General features: G+C 47.6%; 1 protein-coding gene across 1 annotated transcript in view; it reads right to left on the bottom strand.

Annotated features, from left to right (window-relative positions):
* SND1 (staphylococcal nuclease and tudor domain containing 1) overlaps positions 1-24,755 on the bottom strand; it is a 417,706-nt gene that overhangs the window by 84,309 nt on the left and 308,642 nt on the right. Inside the window, exon 16 of the mRNA XM_079932265.1 lies at positions 11,491-11,600. Coding sequence (XP_079788391.1) covers positions 11,491-11,600 — 110 coding nt within the window. The remainder of the gene's footprint in view (positions 1-11,490; positions 11,601-24,755) is intronic.

The raw sequence follows: 24,755 nt of genomic DNA, 5'->3' as shown, positions 1-24,755 counted from the left end.
GCGATCTCAGGGTCCAGGAAGGACACTTCTCTTGTTTCATCAACTGGGTCTAACTATTCAGATGCAGATGAGGAAAAAAACTGTCTCACCGGAGCTTCCTCTCCAGGTCACACAGTGCCCTCAGCCTGTGGGTGGTTATCTGTCATCTAGGGCCTGGCAACCCTTTACTGCATACGTGGGAATGACGAGGGGCTCCTCAGGGGTCTCGCCACCATGCCTTTCAGCATTCTCCAGGTGGAACAGGGCTGAGTGCTCCCATTTTGCAGATGGTGAAACCAAGGTAGGAGTCACATGTCAAATATAAAACAGAACCCAACCATAAAAAGCCATGTGTGAAAGCAGTGAGAGCCCTGGCATGATTCTCCAGGGACAGTGACTCAGGGTGTGATTGTGTAATTCTGAAATCAATGACAACACAGTTCGCCAGTCTCCCCACCTTCCTCCCACAAATACCTGAAGGGCCAAAACACAGAGCAAAATAAAATGCAAGTTATAAAGCTGCTGATGTGTTTAGAGTGGAAGTGCTGAGATTAGAAGGAGGAAGTGGTTAAGTGCACCCTGGGCGTTTGGAAATGGCCACGTCTGCAGCCCTGTAAACCGATGAAGGATGAGCTCTGGCCGTCTCTGCCAGGCAAACAGAGAGACCAGCCCCACGCTCAGGAGCCGGAGTGCAGCTATAAGAGGGCATGAAGATAAGCAACAACTATTTAGCAAACAGCAGTGCCCTCCTACAAGGAATCTTCCAGTTCCGAAAGTGACCCTATTCTAAAATCACCAAGTGGCAAGTGGCCAGGCCAAAAATCCATGTCCAATCAGTGGTAATGGACTATTTGTTGCATCTCCTCATATAAGGTTGCAGTGTTGCTATAAAAATCCTGGGTCAGTAGTTTTAGATTTATTTAACTGGAGAGGTAACGGCATCCCAGCACTGCAAGCACTGGAGAGACTTCTGGAGTGCAGTGGCATATGCAGGGCTCTGGTTGGGGAAGGACGGAACTGTTGGTTTTCTTTGCATGACCTTCCATCTCTGGGAATATACAGTCAATGCCAAGATCCTTTTCTGGTGACCATTACACAGAATTCCAGTGAACCAAGAGAAGGGAAAGGGAGAAGAGGAAGGCATTATGCTAACCTGGAAAGAAAAATGGCACAGTGAAGCAGCTTCCCATTCGACCTTTCATTCCTGGTTCAGTGGATAGCTTTTGTTCTTGCTGCAATGAGTGTCCCAAAGGGTTTGTCGTGGGTCCTTTTCTTAGCCATTTTAATCCTGGCTAATATCTAGATCTTCCTTTAGAGCTCCTGCCTGGCACTCCACTCTCCTCCAGCCCTCCAACTGAACACAGATCAAAGATAAACTCAATGGCAATCAGACTGCTGTGGTCACGGTAAGGTGGTATGGAGACAAAAAAGACCACCACTGCACCATCAGAGGATAAGGAAGAGTGGACCAGCCAGGCTCTAAATAAGTCATCCCTGTATCCCCCATTTTCAAGTCCCAGTGACACTGGGAAATGAGTAAGGTCAGAGTCCAGTACAGAGAAAGCATGGGAGAGCCCTTGGTGTTGGCAGGTCATCCTCCAAATACCCCATGGCAGTCGGAGTGCATGGCACAGATACTCAAGCCACTCCTTCTTAGATGTCCACGTGGTATGTATGGAGTCCTGGCTTCCCCCTCTTTGGTGACGGGTGGCTTATCTATGGTCCAAGTCAAGTCTAGAAGAGGCTCTGTGTGTAGGTTCAGGACTTCTCAGCATTAGTGTTTCCACTGAATGTGACCCTGCCTAGAAAGAAGCTGTTCTAATGTGCAGGAAGATGCAGAAGCAGCGGCAAAGAGACCCTGACTTTTATCTTCTTTGTAGGAAAGAGACTGGCTGACCCCTGATTCTACTTAAATGCTCCCAACACACAGGCCTGTGCCCAGCCCACCCTGCCTGCTCTGGCTGTGGAGGTTTATCCTCGGGGAAGTTCCAATCCTAGATTTTAGCTAACCTCCAAGAGAATTTTCATTCATAATAAAAATGATGCTGTGAGCTGTTGCTCACTGAGTGTTTACTACCTATGGGGGCACCAGTGCTGGGCACATTACATATATACATTATTTCCAAAGTAACCCTACAGAGCAAGAGCCCTCATTATCAGTGAGTCACTTAGGTTTAGCAGGTCGGCTGCAGCGCATAACCCCAGGGGCACCATTCATACTGAATTCTATTACACACTGAGATTGCCCTGGTTTTAGAGAGGGTAAGGATCATGTCCAAAGTCACACAGTACACGGTGAACCTGGAATGAGAACCCAGGTCTGACTGTGCACACATTACTAACAGAGTCTTTATTAAGTGGCCAGGAAGGGAAAGATGTCCTTAAATGGGCAGACATGCTGTTCAGACCAGGTTAGGGGATCTCTGCTGTTAATTCTCAAGCTTGCTCATAATCTTATTTCATACACCACTGCTTTTCATAACAGACCACTGGTCACTTTCATTTTCAAAATCCATTTAAGTTCAGCTGACCAGAAACTGTCATGGGTAGAGCGGCAAGTGGGAAGTTCATCTATAAAGCCAGGTTTGGAACCCAGAGGATCTCGTCCAGTCCGGCAACAGACACAGGCAGTGGGCATGCTAATGGCAAGAAGGGGGCAGGGTTAAGGTTGGCTCATCCACCAGAGCAGTCAGGCTTGTGTCCCTGGGGGAGTCACACGTGAAAAACCAGAATGTTAGTATTACCTGGAGAGCAAATGCAATCTACAGTCCGCTTTTCTTTGCGGGCAGCTCAGGCAGCCCTGCTATTGTTTATTAAGAGCCGTGTTCTAAAATGATATCAGTTGAATTATGTAATTCCAAGGGGAAATCATTAACGTTCAGGCAGTGGGCGTGTCTGGGAATAGTTAGGACAAACAGAACAGGGAGGCATGGGGCCTGAAGACCCCTGAACGTGCCAGCATGAAAGCTCACACTCAAGTCTACGTGGGCGTGGGCCAATGTGTTGGGGTCTGAGGTGAAGCTCTTCTGGAAACAGAGTGGGCAGTCTATATGAGGCCGTCTTGCATGTGAAAAGTAAATATGATCTGCTAGTCAGAAGGTATTAATGAAACAGAATTAATTTCCAGATTAGGCTTCCAGAAAGAAGTGGACAGACTTAATAAGGGATTTCATCTGAAAAACACAAATTCTGAGTCCCTTTTCTTCAGCCCTCTGTCATTATATTAAGAATGTTAGCTCCCCCCGCCTTTTTTTTTTTAAAAAGAGAACCCTAACCAAAGCTTAAGAAGCAGTGAGCATCCAGGGTGACTGAAGAGGTAAGAGATATCTAAATTAAAATAAATGGTACCCAGCTCACCCGGCAGGCACCTTTACCTCTGAGGAGTCCACCAGTGTCTTACCTCCTGACGGCAATTCTCCATTTGTTCTGGGTCAGAGGCTCTCCATAGTTCTACAGAAGGTAGACCAGGAGGTCTGCTGAATGTGCCTGGCAATAGCCGTCTTCCACAGGGATGACTCATAAAGAACGTCGTTTTATGTCAGACAGGCAGATAGTATCGAATACCATAGGTGGCAGGGGTTCTGCTTAGCAAGGCTCTGTTTGAAGGATTTTTACGACCTTACGTTTGTAGTGATAATCTGTTAGCAAACCAGTAAATGCATTCTCCAGCGGCAATCACTGCCCACTATACTCGCTTCCAGGCCTCAATTTAGATGAAGTTCAAAGTAAGTACTATGGACTATTATAGCAGAAAGATGCAAGGGGAAGTCATGTTTGAGCCTTTTACAGCTTTACTCTGGGACTGATGTGGGTTAGAACTAAAGATGGAAAGGAAAAACCAGCGTCAGGGACTGCCTTAGCATTGCCAAGGCTTCTACTTGTGGAGGAAACAGAATGCGGCAGGTCTAAAGACTATACCTCTGATTTCCTTGTGCTGGAAGGAATATTAAGAAAAACCAAACTGAACTGGAAGAAAAAATACAGAAGTCTGTCAAGGAAGAGTTTACATACAATAGTAGGGACCCATTGTCCAGGGAAAGGAAGAATCCCTCTGCTGAAAAGGATTTTCTTCCCTGAGACAGAATTACTTTCTTGAGACCTTCCTATATATCCTAAGCAGGCTAAATCTCTTGTGGGCCTGAACCTTATTCTGCCCACAATCCCAACAGCCAGCCCGGGATGCGAACTCTAGCCTCTGGAGGGCAGTGAGGCCTATCAAACCTATACAGTCAGGCTGCATGACATAATTACAGGTAATAGGATCTTGGCCAAGCCAATGAAGGATTAGGCCCAGCAGCTATTTCAGAAGAATGGATGCAATTCTATGCTTGACTAGCTATGAAAGTTCCAAGCTGAAGAATAGGGAACAGACGACAGCCAGCTGAGCCAGCAGCTTTGCAGAGAGGAATCCCACTGGAGCCGGCACACTGCTGGCACCCATCAGCGTGCGCCGCTGAGCTTGCTTGGGAAGAGACCGGTGACGGCTCCCAAGGAGTTTAAAAGCCGATAAGGGAGACCAGCAGCCAGGGGAAGGGGGAAGAAAGGACGATGTGACAGTCTTCATTTTAGCCTCACCTATTCTCACTCTGATGCCACTTTTGCTGAATGGGACTAGAATGGGAATTGAAGGCCCTCCTTCTAGAGCTTTTAGAGATACCTGGCAAGGGCCAGGAGCCCAGAAATGAAGGGGCTGTAAGTGAGCAGATAACAGCCTGGTATTCATGTGGTGCTTACAACCTATCAGTGAACAGGAATTTGAACTTCACAATGAACACTTCACCTCATTTAATAGTTAGATCAACAAAAGCAGAGGATGGAAAACAACCAGGGAGGGAAAGAGACAAGTAGCCTATATTAGGAGAGTGGGGAAGGGACACTAACACTTTCTTTGTGAGCACTGGAATTAAAAAAAACAAAACAAAACATTCAAATACTATTATCTCATTACCCCATCTCTAAGATGAGGAGACCCAGGGAGGTCAGGGTCCCATAGGAAGCACACAGTCAGGTCTGAGTAATGGAATTTTTCAACGAGAAGTTCCTAAACTAGCAGCTGTGTGTCCAACCTCTATACTCCAGAGACTCCCTCTCCGCCCCACAAATGCTAAGCTTAGAGAGCTTTCCTGAAGAACTGTAACAGACAAGAACAGGCCTTCTTCCCCATCTCCAGAATTAGGTCACAGGGAATCAATTAGTCAATTTAATGAACATTTATTGAGTATCTCTTACATACGAGGTCAGATACGAAGAACGAAGACCAAAGCATGCTTCTTGACCTTGAGGAGCTAACAATCTAGTGCGGAGACCAATACAGACAGACCCCTTCAGCATCGTTGGCCAGTCCATGACAGATGTCTGTACAGACAAGGAGCTTTGGGGACTGACAGAAGGCCATCTCACCCGGCCTGAGAGATCCAGGGAGGGCTTCTGAGAGGAGGACAGGTGGGAATAAGTGAGCAAAGAAGGGGGGTGGTTGGTATAGTGGGTGGAGAGCTTAAGCCGGCTCAAGGGGTGGCAGAGATGGAATGGAATGTTATGTATGGGGAATCTTGAGTATAATAAAGTCAGTTCTGATGAGGTGCAGATTGTGAAATGAGTAGTGGTGATACATGAAGTTGAGAGGTTATCAAGGATATATGTAAACTAAGGAGATTAAACTTCATCCCAGACGCAATGGGGAGTTATGTATTTATAAACAATGCACTTAAGTCAAGATTTCTCTTTTAAGAAAGGTTAGAAATAGAAATATGGATACACGTGATGAAACCGATAGAAGACAGGTTAGCGAGGAATCATACAAAAATTAAGGCCCACAAACACCAAGCAACAGATGAAGCAGGAATCAGGCAGTCAAAAGATACAAGAACTGTGACAAGAGGAGAGTCGATATTTTGGGAGGCAGGGCCACAGCAAATTCCTCAGATCCCTCTGCGGTCTTGAGAGCCCCCAGAATCAGACTCAGTGGCACTGACCATTCAGTCAGTGCTGGACCTCCAGGGAGATCCTTTACTAATTTATTAGTTCCAGACATTTGAGGGTTGAGAAATACACAGTATGGCTAAAAAGAATGACCACCTTCTAACAGCAAAACTGGCAAGATTGGGGGAGAAAAAGCACTCGATTAGGAATACAGACATTTGGGTTTTAGTATTTGTCCTACAATAAGCTCTGTGAATAGAGGCAGTTCACTCTGCATCTTAGTTTCCAGAACTGTAAATCTTGGGGTAATATTTTTCTTATAAGTTTGCTGTGAGATTAAAACAATATATTATATACGAAAGAACTTTGGCACTAGAAAACACTATACAGGATTGATCACTATTAAGACAGAGAGTCTTTACCTGAGCCCCCCCCCTTCCCCCGTCAAAGAAAATAGTCTTAAATTCATTGAAAAAACAGACTGAAAGACCCCTGGTGGGTGATGAACTGTCAAGAATGTGCGGGGAGGTGAGAAAAGCCTTAGCCCCCAAATAGCCTTTAACGCCTCCTGGGATAAAAGAGCTGTTTAGAAAGCTGGCCTTACTGCCTTCCCTCTTTCCTGGGAAGTGGTAGAGATAATCTAGAATAGGGTGTCTTTGTACAACTAAGTGCAACATTGCTGGACGGCTGGCTTGCTTTTCCAGTAGATTATTATTCCCGGCTCAGCAAGGGCTACCAAGGGGCACGGCACTGACAAGAGTCGGAGAGCAGTGGGTGTCCTCCACCCTGGTGGATTTCCCCATGGCTGGAACCATCCTCATCGCCTTGATCCGGAGAAGTAATGTGGCTACTGTTCCACCTCCCACGCGTCTCCTGGACAGGGAAGGGGCCCGCATAGACAGACAGGAGCAGGAAGGGTGAGAGGGCACATACCACAGTGCTTTGGGCAAAGACAGGGTGTGGGGAAAACACTATTTACATCAGTGGTGAACTGCTTAGACCGGTTTATCTTTTCCAGACAAGATGCAGCACACTTGGTGCTGAAACAAAGGAGAAGGAACCACTTTCCTTTTATTTAAGTATTCTTTCCCACACAAACCCCTCCATAAATGTATACCAATATTCACTGCTAAGTCCATATTTCTCTGAAACATAAATACTTGCTCTTGAAACGGCAACAGTTGCCTGTAATGCTTTCATGCATTTTTGTTTCTAAAAGAGCACGGGTAGTGGGAGGGAGGGCATCCAGGACTGAGCCCTGGCCACTGCAGCCTGCAGAATGAGCTCCCCAGGGGGACATCCTCCCTTTTGATGCCAGCAGGAAGAAGGGAAATAGGTCAGGGCAGCAGCCAGAGCTTTCGGCTCACTGTCCAGCACGAGGACGTCATTTTCCAGGCAGCAGCAAAGGGCAGTTTCGGAGATCTCAGGACAAAGGGGTCACGGAGAAAGGCCTTGGAAATGAGCCCCCAGCCCCTCCCCGGGAGCTGCACCCCCTACAGCCTGGAACTGTGAAGAGGGTTCAACTGCGGCGCTGATCTCCTTTAATAATACTTTACACCTCCCTCTCTAAAAGCGCAGGTTTTCCCGACGGAGCTGCAGAGGCAGCAGCGGGTCAATGAGCGAGGGCTGGCTAGGTGGCCTTCCGAAACGAAGGTGTGGAGAGATCCCAAATGACTGTTTTATTCACAGGAAGGGCCTCAAAAGGAAGGGGATGGCTTGGGATTGCTGGATCAATGTTTTAGATAGGAATGCCAAGGCAGAAAAGAATCACTTACCCAGGACCACATGATAACTGGAGTGTGAAAACCTCGGAGTCTGCACTTTTAAGCCAGTTATCTAATGCTCTCTCTCACCACTACTTCTGGGAAGACGCTAGCAACGGGCACAATTCCCCATCTGGGAAATTACACCAGATCTTCCTGTCCTTGGCAGTGTGGCAGGGAATTGCCTGAAAGAGGCAGCTGTATTGGGGGAGGGGGCGGTGCCTGGCAAAGGGGGTGTCACCAAGCACATGCCGTCCAATGGGACACAATGATCTCATGTTGTGTGGTCCAGAAGTAGCCCGGCCTCAAAGGCCAGGGACATGAGAACAAACTCATTTTCAGGGACGTACCAAGCCATTTAAACCCAACTTGGCAAAACCTGTACAGCACGGTCAGCAAACATTTTTGATAAAAAGATAGTAAATATTTTTAGCCATTGCAGACCATATATCCTGTTGTAACTGCTCAACTCTGCTGTTATAACATGAAAGGAGCCATAGACAGTACATAAAAAGGTTAGTGTGGCTGTGTTTCAATAAAGCTTTATTTACAAAACTGGCAGTGGGCCGGGTCTGCCCATCCCTGCTATACACCAGATGAGTGAGGCTGAGAAGGCCTGTTGAAGGCCTTTCAGAGTTTCTTGGCTGCTTTGGCCTTCAAGGTCACAAAGAGAATCAGGTAATGACATGGTGTCTAGCTTACTGTTCATGATCTGAAGCTGGCAGCACCGCCGGAACACCCAGACCACTGACCTGGAACAGTCCTCCCAGACTCCCGACTCAGGGAAAGGAACAAAAGCCAAGAGGAACCAATGGCTGAGGAGAACGACCATGGAGAAAAATGGAGAAAAAGAAGAAAGGTGATGAAAGGTGGCAGGGGAGACACTCAGGAAAATGAGCTGAGTGATGGCCAGAAATGTTAGGCGCTCCGTCCTGACTAGTGTCATCGTAAAAACACATTTCAGGAAAGCAGGGCTCTCAGGTCTCAAGATAATGGGGGCCAGCTGAAATGAGAGGAGTCTCGTGTTTGATGGTACAGGCTCCACATGAGGATATGGGATGGAAAGACTACAAGTCTGTCTCCACCCCAAACTGAGAAGCAGACAGGCAGCAATTCCTGCTCTGTCTGCCCAAAGCTAAGACAACCCACCTCATAAACAAGGAGTCGCTTTTCCGGGCCAGGCACCCCACACCCCAGCTTTCTGTCTGCTCCCCGGCAGGGGCTGACCTAGGGGCGCTGGTCATTACACAGTCTCTCCCCTACTTCACATCCTTCTCAATTCAGTCTATGGGTTCTGGAGTCCAACTTAATGGCCATATCTCTGTGGGATCACACATGGGGCGCAGGAGGTGCTGTGAAATCATGAGACCCATGTGCTACTAACTCCTTTCCTACACGAGAGAGCAGATTTACAGTGACTGGGAAAAGCAGGCAGGGGGTAGAGAAATCCTGGCCCCAAAATAAGATAATAAAAAAGCATTTAAAGGAGGGGTGGGGCAGGATCAAGGCCAATCACATCTTCACAACACCTGATTACCTGAGCTAAATGTGATTATCAAGGGAACAGGCACAAGGTAAGAAAACCCATTCAACTTCGGCCAACAGGACAGCAGCTTGGCCGCAGAGGAGTTCCTGGAGTGGAGGCTGCCCTGAAGGTGAGAGCCGTGTGCGGTGTGAGGCTGCGGACCCCTGCTCAGCCATCCAGGAAACCCCGCGGCCCTTCTCCTAAGGGTGGGAAGGACCTCTACATCTGAGGACCAATCCATCAGGCTTTTCTAGATCCTTGGGGGGTGGGGGGGGGAAGATGGCAAAGAGAAACGCTCCCCAGGACAACCCCTGGAATAAAAATGAAGGTACTATACAGGTAGAAGTAAGTGAATAAACCTATAACAAATAAAACCCTCTCTTCATTCCTACACTGTTCAGAAAAGAGTTTTCATATATTATATAAAGGAAAATGCCCAGGAGAGTAGGCTGTAACTGGTTCCTTTAGTCAGAATCTCAAGTTATCCTTTCTTTAGGCCATACCCATCTTTCCTCTGGATAAAGACCTTTCAAAACAGTCAGCCCAAGTAATCAAACAAGCAGCTAAGAAAATGTAGTAAGGTTCTCGATCAAGAAGCCCCAACCCATGGCTATGAAAGATCGGGACATTACAAACAGGAAAGATCAATACCAACTGCGGATTAGACTAAGGATCTGCAAACTTACGTGTCAGAGGCACCAACGAAAATGGGGAAAACTTTTAATCTTTTTCAACAATCAAATATCAGCAAATACACAGACAAAGGTAAGGTCATAATAACCATGAGAGAGTAAAAGAGTTTTGGGCCACTCACTCCTTTCAGTGGTCAGTATTCTCTTTGACCCCCTTGTGCTTTTGGATATCACCAGCGGGCCAGAAACATGATCAGGAAGAAAAGTGGCTGGAGAAACAAGAGTTGAAAAAGAAAGGGAAAGAAGCTTTAGGAGACAGGAAACAACAGGAAGAGGACTATGGTGAGCAACGAACAGAAATGTGACTTAGAGAGTAAGTGACGAGGATGTTACTAACAAATGTCGTAGGCAGCCCAGTGAGGGGATTTCCTCCCCCCATCCGAAGCACAACCAACCAACAAAGGGACTCACCTGCTTATTCCAACATGAAACAGCTCTGTAGTGCATTATCCAAAGGGGATATTACAGAGGGGAATTCTAAAATATCTGCTCCTTCGACCTAATTCCTGTGCAATGTCAAAAACTTTCAACAGCTACTGACAGACAACAGGAGTGTTTGGATTCTTGAAATACTTCTCTAGTGGGAAGCTATCTTTAACTGATAACAATTCAACCTATGTTGTGGAGTCACAAAATAGGGGGGAGGGGAAAGACACCTTGCATGCATAAGGATGGCTTCTTCACAAACAAATGCATCTGACCACAAACAAAATAGAGCGGAATGTGAGACTGATGAGACAATTAAGGGCATTAAGCACTCCCCCCCAATATATTCACTGGCGTTTCAAATCAAAATGAGAGATGCGGAAGCTTATAAACAGGTATCTGTATCACTTGGCAACCCAAAGAAGACCACACATCTGCTCCCCAAAACCTACAAAGACTCATGAGCAAGATAACCTCTAGAACCCCCATAATCTTTTTCACTGTGTGTATTATGATATTGCATGAAAGCAGGAGGTACCCTATGGGTTTGTTAAAAAAAAAAAAAAAGGAAAAAGGCAGACCTAAAATCCTAAGCCTGAGCCCAGCACACTCCCCACTGTTCCTTTTCTGTGCCCACCTAGCAGGATGAGTGACTGGCATACTCCTGGAAAGCAGATGGATCTGTTGACTATGACTTGATAAAAATTAGCAGGTAGATGGGCACCATGGCAGCTGAGCAGCCTAACTCCTGCCTGCAAGAGCCAGCCCGACAGGCAGAAACAAAAATACAATTAAATTAAGTCAGAAAACCCGCTACAGAAAATACAATTACTCAAAGATACAAATAAACGTTCAAAGAAAATTGGCCCCTGACAGGGTTAGTCAAGCTTCTAGATCCAGCTGGAGGCAGGCAGCTCAGCTAATTCGCCAAGGAGGAGACTGCAAGGCCGTAAGCTCTCAGCCTTAGGATCCTGGCTGGGCCGGCCTGGTGTTCATCCCACATCTCAGGACGCCCACTGGCCAGTGAAGCAGGGCTCAAGGAACGGGACGTGGGCAGACACAGAATGGATCATGGCCGGGGAAGGCCGAGCACCGGAAAAAGGGACAGACTGATCTCTGCCATCAGACCGAGTGAGCCCCACTTTCTCCCCCTCCTCATCCAAGCAGCCCCTGGAAGATGCCCTACCTCTCGCTGCAGCACCAGCTCCTTGGTGAAAAGCGTTGCTTCCTCACTGAACGGCTCTCCCTCCTGCACCAAGCCTGGGAGGTTTCGGGCTCCTCGGGGGCATTCGATGCCTGTGTCAGGAGAAAAGAAGAATTTGTGATGAAAAGGGGTCCACTAGGCCTGGTGTCCAGCAAGGATGGTCCCCTGACCCTTGTAACAAGACAGGCATTTGATCAGAATGCCATGACATGAGGTAGGGCAGAGGCAGTGGTAGAAGGGGAGGCGTTTAGTTCGCCGGAGGTGGGAAAAACTAACATTATCACAGCAGTAACAGCGAAGAGGGGATCCCAGTCACAGAATCTGGGAATTACTAAGATCATCTGGCGAGTTCTAAATAAGATATGCAGGAAACACACATACCCCAACATGTGGCATGAATCCTCATCTTGGACTGTTCACTCCTTACGGGCCTACAGTCTCACTGCTTGGACCATCACTTAAATAAATGGCTCTCTCACCTAAATTACACTGATATCCCCAGCCATTCTGCCTCCTGACAGCCATTCCAGCCATTTTCTCTTTACTCTCTGACTTTCACATCCAATGCAAAAGTGTTAACTTGGTGTCATTTTCCTCTTCAAATAAGCTTCCCCCTCTGTCCTCTGGCTATACTTGGGACAACAGTACCATCAGTATTTCATTCAGAAGGAGAGACAGAAAAAACAGAATCCTGATGAAGTATCAGGTGTCTGGAGGCAGACACACCTGGATTCACACCCTACGTAACTATTAGGATCTGTGACCTGGGCCAAGCTACTGAACCCTTTCAAAGCCTCAGTTGTCCTATTTGTAAAAAACCTACTTCACACAGCTGTTGGGTGAGCTAGGGGAGATTATTAGGTAAAATATTTAGTACCATGCCCGACATACGGAAAGGTTCAATACATTTTAGCTCTTATTATTTTACCATTATTATCACTGACACAATTACCCACTCTCAGAATCTCAGTCACATCTTTCAATCTGCAAACTAGACTGTAAGATTCCTGAGGACAAAATCTTACCCTTCACACTCCTACCTATTCAAGGACAGTATTTTATACAATATAGGTGCTCCTAACCAATGCAGACTGCCTTTTCTTTCTCTTTGATTCAATCATTCATTTTGCAAATATTTATCACCAACAGTGGTCACCTGTGAGAGGCCATGAACTATGTCACATTTTAATGTCTGGATTAGACTTATAAATATTTCCAAAATATTCAAACTGCAGCTGTACTTACAAAGTCAAAACTTGAACTAGGCTAGAGACATAGGAAAAGAAAATAATCAAAATATGGGGGGGTGGGTGAGGAGGGATGTGCACTTAGTGCTCGTGTCTCTAAGTAACTGCCGGCAATAAGGCAGGACTGCAAGGTGTTACTTCTTATTTACAAACAGCCTCAGGTGAAGTTACAAAAGATTTGGCACAGGGAGGCGCGGCAGCAGGGCAGCTAGGCTACTGCAGACACCTGCTGGGAGCCTTTGGGAGAAGAGGGGCCACCACTGCCGGGACAGAAGGTACATCCCTTACGGATGAAGCCAGGTGGCTGCTCATGTTTCTGGCCACAGCACAGATTCAAGGTCATGGAGCTCAGAGGAGAGGTGATAGTTTATACCCTGGTCTTTCAGAAGCTCAAGAACAGAGCTTTCTCTCCAAGCCTCAAAAAAGGAACACACGACATCAAACAGAACACTGGATGGGGAGCACGGCACAAGGAGAGAAACTGCAGCAGGAGAGCAGCTGGAGCTGGTGCCAGGACCACTCTCCCGCTCGCATGAAGACGGGGATGGTGAAAGTCCTACCCGAGTGTCACCTGGGCAAGAGCACCAGGGCCGCCTCACTCTCTCCCGGCACTTCAGTGCCAGGCTCTGAGGGAGAAGTGGAACTGATTTTTGAAAAAGACATCAACAAACTCACAGAACCAAAAAGCCTGAGATTAACCTTGAAAGGAGAGATGGGGGAACAAGTAAAATGAAAGACAGCCATGATTCTTACAACAGTAATAGCCAAAAACATTTTTCATTCTGTATCTGTGAACTAAGCAAAAATTATAATTGTCAGAAAGAAAAATAAACAGTTCTACTGAAACTTCTGGTCACATAACCATAGGTAAAGCACTGTTGAGGAAACAAGAGTAACGCGACAACAAGTGTTCAGTTTGTGTCTGACTCCTGGATGGGGCAGAACTGGGGTGCTGTTGGTGGGACTGCTGTGTCACTTAAAGGACCCAAAGAGTCTCCCTAGCTGAGGAGATGTCCCCACTCTATTCCTGTAGCTGTCTTGGTATTCGGAAGTCTCAAGAGAGCAAGAGACCCCAGCAGCCCTCTCTGAATCCTGGGAGACCACCAACTGATTAAACTGAGAAGCAAGATGGCCCCGTGAGCCCAGGGAGTTGAAACGTCACGCTGAAATGGATTCAGATCACGTTCCTGGAGAGAAACACATGGGCCCGTGGTGACCAAACACCAACCGCTGCATGTGGACCCAGAGGCGAAGGAGGGCCTACGTTCCACTGTCTCTCTATTTGCTAGGAGCTGGGCTGCAGCTCTTCGAGAGGAGAAAGCTGAACCAGGATGTTCCCCTGCCCTTTAAGTGGAAAAAGTAAACACATCCAAGCACATCAATTCCTGTCAGGCAGGTAGGTAAGAGAAAGGAAAGCGAACAGAAAATTTGCTTGAGAACAAGAATACCATCTCTGCTTTTATCGTTTACTTCCCTTTCTGCTGGGCTGACTCTTCCCTCTCTTGGACCTGTCTCCTCTGAAGTAACCCCTTCCCAGTCAAAACCTGTCTCAATGTCACATCTCAGCTCAGGGTCAGGGATGGCTTAGTCGACACTACTTACTAGGATAGAGAGAGGTGGATCTTAAAAATAGATCCAGTGGGAGCAGGTATCAAACAGTGAAACCCAGCTAAACCCAGGTATAAGTGCTAGGAGAACAAAGAGCGGGAAAAATGAGTATTTACTGAGCATCCTTGACTATCTATGAACTGATGTAAGGACCCAAATCACCAAGCTACTAAGTGGCCAATCTGAACCCTAGACTGCCAGGTGCTAAAGCTATTGAGCAAAAACCCAGTTTTGGAGTTGAGTACTGCTGTCCCCAGAGGGTGTTAGACAAGGTAGGAGTGCAGGGCCCGGGGACTCGATTTCTTGTCGGGCAGGTGAGTGGAGACACAGCTGGGGTTTACATGTTAACGGCAGGGCTCTCGGTACCGGGTCATCACCGTAGCAGAGGTGCAGGCACTGTAGGACCGGAGCACAGAGGTCAGGGAACCCCTAGGTTCCGGCCCTAGACGGGATCCCAAAACAGGGAGTGTGTGGGTGAGATGGAATCTATTAGCAGACCAGGGCTCGCAGCTGGGGCCAGGATAGGGGGAAGGGTTTTTATAATATTGGATATCTGAGTGTTAGAAACCTATGAGCCAAGCTATTTCTGTAGACGGACTGTGTAGACGAGCGTTTTTCAAACTTTTAACGTTGATTATGACCCCACCCCACACTTAAATATGGGTATGTACACATATACAGCAAAGTTTTCACAGAGCAGTGGTCAATCGTGACTACATGTGACACGCTGTCTTCTCTGTTTCATTAATGAAAAAAATACGGTTATGACACTGAATTAACTGAAGACCTCTGGTGGGGCAAGGCCCACGGCTTGGTGAACGCCAGGAGAAGACTGGGGTGTGAAGACAGAACGCCAGGTGGCCCTGACGGCCCTCCTGAAGAGGTCAAAGTCTACACCGAGTGCTTATTCACCAGCTTCAGGACTTGGCTTTTGTGTCCCAAGGGATCAAGGGACAGGGCGAGAAATATGCTGTCCACTAACAGGGAGCAAGTCAAACAAGGTAACATCGTAAAGCTGGAAAGACAGACACGGCTGCTGAAAGCAGGGGAAGGCCACGCACCATCAGCAAGAAGAGGCCCGCCGAGCCCTCCCTTTCCAAGAGCCTGGCCAGTAAGGAAACACCGTTCACGCTGCACCTTGACTCAAAGGCCACTGCAGTGCTGGGCTGGCTGTGCCGCTTTGTTACCAATACAACAGACTTAGAAAAGGTTAAAGAAAGCACATCACGGGAAAGAAAGCTGGGGTCTCTGAAAGCAACTGCAGAGGCAGAGCTGGGCAGGCTCACCGGTGGCAAAGGTGAGCGCCCGAGACGGTGAGGAGGAAGCGAGGTGTCACCGGGTTCCAGGAGCCCTCCACAGCCAGGCCAGGAAGAGCCCGCGGTTCTGAATCACGCACGTCACCACCAACCGCTGTCTTTCCCGATGAGGCCCTGGCGAGGGCACATTGAGTCTGCTACGCTCCCAACACCACAGGTGCAGGTCAACCGCCAAGCTCACCCCTGACGCGGGCAAGCCATTCATATACCACAAACATTTCGTTTAAAAAACAAAAAAAGTTCCCCAACATTCTTGAATATTTCCTTCCCTACCATGGGGTCGGGGTGGGGGGCAGAATGGAGAGAGAGACCCCCCCCCCCCGGGCAGGTGCAGCTGACTTCCGCCAAGGGCAGATGCCGGAGAGGTAGGCCAGACACACCTGCCCCTGCTCCGGAGGCTCCCTGACCTCTTTAAAGCCTGACAGACAGACCTGCCTGTAGGGAAAAACCCATCATTCCTCACACCTTTTCTATGCTTTCTGGGATATGATGGCTGACCAAGACTACTTAAAAACAAAACAGAAAGAGGATCTGCCTCATCTTGTACAGTTTAGAAAGAGAAAATTCATCACTAGCTATCAGCACATCATTTCTGGTTTCTACTCTGCCACTGACAAAGTATAAAACCTCTCCAAGCCCCAAGGTCTCTGTCTGTAAAATGAAGAAACTCCAAATTCTCCCCTGGCCAGAAAATCCTACAATCTGGGTTATGCCCTTTTGAGATTTCCCATCCAAGGCTTGACTCCCTGAGTATAGGGTGCCTCCTTTCAAATGTAAAATGCTGGGCTATAAGAGCATTCTATTAAAAAGAAATTATACATTTAGAGACATTGACTAACTAGGTCAATTAACACAAACACTTCGGTCAGTCAGCTGTGGAACGAGAAGTACAAATTCTTGTTAATGATCCGATAATGGCTGTATAAGATTCTATTGATGGCTATGTGAGAGTCGTGCATCGTTCTGAATATTTTACACTGTATGCTGAGCTTTATGATAATCAAGCTGGGCTCAAAGCATGGTGGCTTTTTTTTTTTTTTTACTGGGAGTGAAAGGGAAGTATGGCAAGTATGGCAAATCTGCCTCCGCTAGAAGGGACAGCTTCCCAGTGGCACTTAGTCCAGCAAACAAGAGACCAGGCATTCACAGCAGGAAACAGAACTCTAGTGGAAACAGTAACCAACTGGAAGCATAGGTTGAGGGTGATTATTGCTTGTCCACTGTGTGCTCGTTACTACATCGGACATTATGGAGGCAAGGGCAGAGGACGCACGCAGACCTCACCTTCGCCCTCTGCCTACTTCAGATACTTGGCGAGTTCCCTCGGCAGACCTTCCCTCCCCCCGTTTCACAAATACGCATCAGTGCCTACTCTGGGCTAGGCACTGGGTTGGGAGGTGAAAACTCAATGATGAAAAAGACTGGCTTTGTCCTAGTGAAGCTTAATTAGCAGCATGACAATATTATTTTCCCTGCCATCGTATGAAGTATGCTATTGGTGATGGAATTTACCATTCAGTCTGTAGGGTGGAGAATGTTAAGAAATAACACATAACTGGATTATGGCAGGTGGATGCATTGGGAGGATGCACCAGACAAGTCAATCGTGGGCTCGCCACTGCCATGTCCCTTGCTAAGTGTCAGCCTCAGGCAGCTGTCTTCCAGCACATGACCCTGGCTTCTGTCCTCTCCCCCAACCAGCAGTTGGGGATGGAGGTCAGAGCAGAAGGTGAGAAATGAGGGAGGGAGGGAGGGAGGGGAGAGTTGCTACTGCACTTGATTCAAGGATAGTCAATTTATAGCAGGCTGGCAGAGGGGGAAAAAAAAGCTCTGTCTAAAGAGAAATGAAAGGTGACAGGTGAGAGAGATTCTTTCTGGAATTTGAACTGGGCAGCATGCAGAACATCAGCCCGTGAGGAAGAGGAGGAAGGAGGGGAGCGCACTGCATCAGCACTGGAGCACTAACACCAGAGACCTGCGGCGAGGTCCTGGCGCCACCAGACCCACGACCGCCCTCTGTGTTCCGGGATCTGGGAGATCTGACCTCACCTTGGATGCTGTTTAACAATTTCATGGATGTTCCCATAAATCTGCTCTCTCCTCTCATTGCTACCATGAGCAAGCCTATGTAAGAATCTGGCATTTCCAACCCAAATTAAACTAAAACTAAATTGCTTCTTAGGGTGGGTACTGTATCTTATTCAGATCTTTCTAGCATCTGACACACTGCCTAGCACACAGTGGCACTATAGATCCTCAATCAATGCTGAATGAACATCCGTGAAAAATACTTCTGGGACAGAAGTCCATACACAGAGAAGGAAATGGCTCATGAACAGTCAGGGTCATAGACCTTATGCAAATACCAGGAGAGGGGGCTGACAGAATTCCTATACACACATCCCACTTCCCCATGGTGACACAACACTTCAAGGACGAAAAAGAAAGCACAGCTACACCCTTTGCCCCACGGGTCTTTGAATCAGCACATTTGGGAAACGCAACTCAAATACACAGGGGACATGGGCAGCACCGACCAGCAGTGTGAGCGAGACCTGAGGCTGCTGCACCGCAGCTATGTTCAGTTTCCAACTCGACAAAGGAGGAAAACAATTCCCACCCGTGACCCCATGTTGGGCTCCAGGCGGCCATGCTCGGAGCGCACTCAGAGAGATGACTCAGGGGTGGGCAGGCCTGCCTGGAAAGGCCAGTTAAAGGTGCTTAAATCTGTACAGCTTGGCTGAGCGGTGACCAAGAGGGTGACACGATAACAATCTGCAAGTATTTGAAAGGTGTAAACACAAAAAGGAGGGAAAATGCTTAGCCTAAAAACAGGGGGTGCAATTATTAGGGGAAAGAAAATCTGGACGAAATATCGGAAAACCTTGGTGTAGGGATGACTACGGGGTCATCGGTAAGTTTCCCAACGGAAATGAAAAGGCAATTATTCGATCCTAAAGCCGAAAGGTGGCCACAAAGCCCATCCCTCTGCTTCTGTGAAAGCAGCCCAGACCAGGGGGCTATGGTTTTACTTCCTATATTTAGGGAGAGACTTCTTAAGTAATATTCAAGTCAAAATACCTCTGCTTTAAATACTGCTCCCTGAAATTTTAACAAATTTTGTTGATCAAACCATAGCGGAGACAAACGGCCGTGCTGGTGGGGCTTTCAGAACAAACACAGGCTTTACCGGCTAGCACACGGCACACACCTGGCTGGCAGATAAAATGGGGCTAAGCAGAGCTGGGGACAGACAGCTGGGAAAGGGACAGAGGACTAGACTCTCATGTCACGGAGCATCTTCATCCCCGGTCTCTAAGACCCTGGGTAAGCATGCTATGAAATGCTGTACATTTCCCAGACAGGAAACCACGGACACCTCTCCCTTCTTTCTACATAAACACAGTCCCCTGGAGTAAACGTCAAGGACAAGGCGAGGCACAGAAAGAACACCAAAATAAGATTCCTGTCACACTGACTGCACTCCAATACCTCTGCCTGAGTTCCTGCTGCTGCGGCTGGCCAACTTATACCTCACAGACTCTCAGCAGAGATTTCTACCCTCGCATTCAATGAGTTCCACTTCTATACTTTCCCCTGCCATCCTTCCCCCCAGTGAAAAACAAAATTAAAAAAACCCACATCGGGGCTTCCCTGGTGGCGCAGTGGTTGAGAGTCTGCCTGCCGATGCAGGGGACACGGGTTCGTGCCCCGGTCCGGGAAGATCCCACATGCCGCGGAGCGGCTGGGCCCGTGAGCCATGGCCGCTGAGCCTGCGTGTCCGGAGCCTGTGCTCCGCAATGGGAGAGGCCACAACAGTGGGAGGCCCGTGTACCGCAAAAAAAATCTCACTTCGCACAGGGAGTTAGACATTGAGCTCCATATGTAGTCCAAGAAAAGTGCCATGTTCTTCCTTTTCTACTCTTGCCCTAAGCACCAAGAACAGAATCCAGAACTCTTAAGCCAGCGGCACAGAAGGCAGAGGCAGACAGGCCACCCGCCTAATCTTAAGCGATGTGGTTATCACCTGAATCTACATGCAAAGCCAAACCACTGTACCTTGTTGGAGCTGAGAAATGTAATACCTCTCGTGTACCAAAAAAGCTTGCTCTCAGTCCTCTCATAAGCTTTAAAGCAGAAATCACTGGAGGTCTCAAGTTGCAAATGTCGTCAGTGAGTCAGTTAACAATTGAAAATGGCAAATCGTCCCACCTTGGACCAGCTGGTCCTATATTTTCACGTTTCCAAGATGGCCCAAACAGCAAGGCAAACGGTAGACCAGTGGGTTCCCAAGAGTTAGTTCTACACGATACAAGGCCTCAGTTTGTACTGAAAGGGTCAGAAATGAAACTAGGATTTTGCATTGTCTCAGATTCTTTATTCTCTCCCTTGTTCTCTAAACCGCTATTTTGTTACCTCGGGGGAGGCAGCATCTTCTGGGCCAATTTTGGAACATGTCACTGCTGAGGCTCTTTCAGTGACGAGAATAAAGGGAGAAAAGAAGAATGAAGGAATCCTAATTAAAGGGATCAAACTCCTCAGGTAATGGTAGTCAGGGGAGTCGGAACTGGGCAAAAGCCGAGACTGAAGTTGTTTTTACTTCACAGTTCCAGTTGTTTGGGGGAGACTTTTATTAGGTTGCCCTGATTTGCTAATGTTTGATGCATCTGTTGAAAGACCAGAAACCGAAGTTAATTGGGACAGGAGCAATGAGATCCATTCTCCACAATGTGACGGGAATTTCGGCTCCCTTTGAGGAAAGGGAGGGATGGAGGGAGGCATCTACAGAAGGCAGGGACAAGTTTCTCCGGCACAAGTCACAATAGTGTGACCACTAGGGGAGGGGTGACGTCTCGAGTCTCATCTCTAGTTATCAGCCTGTCAGTGGTGGATCCCGTTCTGCAGTTATTTGAGGTGAGGGGTATGCTAGTTCTCTCTGGAGCCACAGCAAGGAGATACTCAGTAATTGTGTGCTAAACAAACACCAGAGAGGAGAAAACCCCAGCAAAAACAGACGCAGCAAACCTGTGATAACAATGTCCCCTTCTGAGTTCCCGTATGCATACTAGTTAATGCTTGGTGAGTTCGTGAGGAAATCTACTAACTCTTACTTCTGGGACTTTAAGGAGAGTGAGTGTTAGATGCTAAATCACTGACCGCTGTCCGAGGAGGAGACGAGGAAGGGATGGCTTAGAGGCCTCACACTGGTTGCTGGCTCTCAGTCTGGCAAGACAGGCAGTGTGCAGAACTGGCTTCATCCAACTTGATTTATCATGGGCTTTAGACACCGAAGAATCATTCCCCAAAGGGAGAAGAGCTCTTTCAGGGGGAGCTGGTGTGGCAGATAACAATCGGGCCAGCATCAGAATAACCTTTTATGATTCTCCCCACTGCAGAGCAAGATCTGAAAACAATGATTTTTAAAGGGAGAAAAAACTCTTGACTGATGAACAAGGCCGTTCCCTTCCCATGACATCCCAAGCGCATGGCCATAAATAAGCCAGCCAGGCTTTCTCTGGGGGTGTGTTTGTGAAGGGGAGGTTGGAGATGGCAGGCTGTTGGCTTCCCGATACACACGTTCATTTGGGGGTTTGCTGTAAGCAGCAGCTGCAATAATATCACCACCAACTAGGAGCAGAATGAAACAACTGTGCCCTCTAAAAATGTTTTCCATTGAGTTTCTCCTAATTATCCATATCAAAACAGCCACCTCATAGCCTCATTACATAGAAAACAAAGCGTCTGAGGTCAAGAGCTAGGCCCACAGTGGTCTTCCCGGCGACAAGAGAGCTACACGGCTCAAGCTCTTACGTAACACTGTGGCACCATGGAGACAGCACCTAACAAGCGCAAAGCCATGTCTGAGCAGCGAGGGGGAGTTGGTTTCTATGAGAACCTCAACTTTTGCTTTTTCTGACTTATTTTAAACATGTAACTTTATCTCTGAATCAAATGAAACTTAGATTTATAAAAATAAATGTCATTTTCGGTACCCCCAAATCCCAGTCTTGGTCTTTTAAATTCCATGTTCATGGATAAAGAGAGCAATTTGAATCTCCTGTCCAGGCTGGTAGAGAACAGCTCTGGGGGTAGGGAGAAAGCCACAGGAAACCTGCATGTGGGTCCTGCGGCTACCAGCTTCCAGAAGGTGGAACACACCTGGCAGGCAAATGTAAAAGGTGCTTACTCGCATAAATTTAGTGACTTTTTCTAAACCAAGCTGTGTTGTCATTTGAACAAAATGGTTCTGAGATGTGTGGAGTACACTTCCAAACCACTGCCTTTGCTGAGCTTTCCACTCATAGAAAATTTCTCTGAGCTTCTTCTCCTGAGGCAAGTGAAATCCCAGTGTCTAGAGATTAGTATGCTCAGCCAGTGGAACTGCAGAAGAGAAAACCCAGCTACCGTCAGGAATACTAACACCCCCCAAAGCAAGGATGATGAATAAAAATCTGAGAGCTCAGCAGCTCTTAGGAAGAGCCTTCTACCTCACTACCTCTATGCTTAAAGAAATAAATGAAAACAAGCCAAAAAGGAGAGGAATTCTGAAGAGCCAAGGTTCTTTAAGACCACAGGCTGATCTTGGATATAGAAATACATCCTATCCTGATAAGTAGCTTGAATTCTGGGCTGTGGATGAAGACTGGCCTTCACCTTTTTTGGTTAGCACCATAAAAAAGGGGTCAGCAGACAACTTCCTGAGGACTAAATCTAACCCACTGCCTGTTTTTGTACAACCTATGAGTTAAGAACAGCTTTTACATTTCTGAATGGTTGAAAAGAAGTATTTTGTGACCTGTGAAAAACTGTATGAAATTCAAACTTCAGTGTCTATTTACCCTCTGGCCCTTTAGAGAAGAAGTTTGCCGACTCTTGCTCTAAAGCATGTGGTAAACTGGGTAAAAAAAAGTTCAGGCCTTCCCTGGTGGGGCAGTGGTTAAGAAACCGCCTGCCAATGCGGGGGACACGGGTTCGAGCCCTGGTCTGGGATGTTCCCACATGCCGCGGAGCAGCTAAGCCTGTGCACCACAACTACTGAGCCTGCGCTCTAGAGCCCGTAAGCCACAACTACTAAGCCTGTGTGCCACAACTACTGATGCCCGCGTGCCTAGAGCCCGTACTCCACAACAAGAGAAGCCACCGCAATGAGAAGCCTGCGCACCGCAATGAAAAGCAGCTGCCACTCGCCACAACTAGAGGAAGCCCGCGCGCAGCTACGAAGACCCAATGCAGCCAAAATAAACTGAAAAGAAACCAAAACAAACCCCCTTAAAAAAGTTATATATAAAAAAAAAAGTTCAGGCAAGACAGAGTTTAACTTCCCAGAACCAGAAGATCAGTACAGGTAATAGCATAATAATAATAAAGATACTAAAAAAGCCCACGGTCATGTAGCTGAGAAGGTGAAAAGCAAGCAAATGTGGCTCAAGGGAAGCTGAGGCAGCCAACGTCAAGCACGGGTGTGTGCCCGCACGCTGGCTCTCCTGCACCCCGTTCTAGGAACGTCATCTCTCCTGTACTTGCCATTTGCCCCCTTTATTCCCACTCTACTCCCACAGACCCCATTCAAAATTTTGAAATTTCCGGAGTTGCCGTTCTCTGTTTCTCACCACAACTGCTTCCTTCCGCTCCGTGACAACAGACTTTCACTATCATACTTCTTGCTGCTACTCAGACTTTATCTTTCTACTCTACTTGGAAAAGTAACCTCCTCACTGACAAATCTCATCACCTCTTCTCAGCAGGGGTCCCACTCCATCTCTATATGGCACGCGGCACTGTGCCCCAACCCTGTAGTGAAATTCTTTCCTCCCCTCTACTGGGGTCCTCTCTCTGGGCTGTTTGTCTTGTCTCCTGCTGTTGCCCTCAGTTATGTCTTGGGCCTCTTTCTTTTCACTCGCTGCACCCTTCCTTGGAAAGTCCATCCATTTCCATGTTCTCCATCACTGTGATCACCCAGAACCTACAGACATGTAAGCCTGAACTGTCCTCTAAGCTCTAGACCCAATCCCCAAGTGTCTGACAGATATCTCCCCCTTGACCATCCTGCCAATACCTCAAACTCAACAAACTTATCGTCTTGCTAAATCGCCTCTGCTCCTTTCCTTGTCCCCTATTCTGATTGCAGTACTAGCAACCCCTCAGTCTAACAATCTCCCTTACCTTTGATTTGTCCCTACTTTATCCACATAACCTAATGATTGCTACATCTTATCGATTCCATTAATTCCACCTCCATCGTTGTTTACATGATCCATGGAATCCTCTCAATCCTCAACCTAACTCTGCTTGTTCAAGCTCCTGTCACTTCTGGCCAAGAATCCTCTGATCCACCTACCTGCCCTCCATTTTCCCCTATCCTGATTCTTCCTGCCTGATTAATTTTCCTAAAGCTCAGTATTCTGCTCAAAACCCTTCAGTGGCTTCCAGGAGTTTACCATATAAAATCAGAAATCACAACCTGACCCTCTAGGCCTTCTAAAATCTGGTCCAGTTCCTTGGGATCACATAAAACATCCATCACCCACTTGACAGCCCTTCAAATATCTGAAGACAGTACAACATCTCTTTCCTCTCATCCTCATGACTTATTTTCTCCAGACTGAACACCCACACAAGACGTGGGTTTTGATTTCCTACCATTCTCCTGCTTTTCTTCCTTAAGCCTAGATAATGTGAAGGGCATCTTCCGATAGGAAACACCTTTCTAGTCGACTTAATTAAACGTCTGCTGTGGTGGCGGGGCTCATTCACCAGGGAGCAACCCTTCCTACACGCTGAGGAGAGAGGCACCTTTGGAGGGGAAATTTGCTGCCTGAGTTGGACTGATCAGGGAGGAGTGCGCAGAGACTGTGTACCAGCCCCGTCTCCCTGGGACCAGGCAGTGTTAGACTTTTCCTCCAGGCAGGAGGCTGCAGCAAGAGACAGCTCCCCCCGCGCAGGAAGAACCCCCGGTACATGGGAGCCCTCGAGGGACTGTGGGGAGAGGTGGAGCCCATCCTGAGGAAGGCGGAGGCCGTCATGGCCTCCATTCCAGCCAGCTTCCACTCTGTCTTGGAGACCCCGGTGGTGTGGT

The sequence above is a fragment of the Stenella coeruleoalba genome (genome assembly GCF_951394435.1).
Source record: "Stenella coeruleoalba genome assembly, chromosome: 9".
In the NCBI taxonomy this organism is placed as follows: Eukaryota; Metazoa; Chordata; class Mammalia; order Artiodactyla; family Delphinidae; genus Stenella; species Stenella coeruleoalba.
This window is presented reverse-complemented; position numbering and strand designations above follow the sequence as displayed.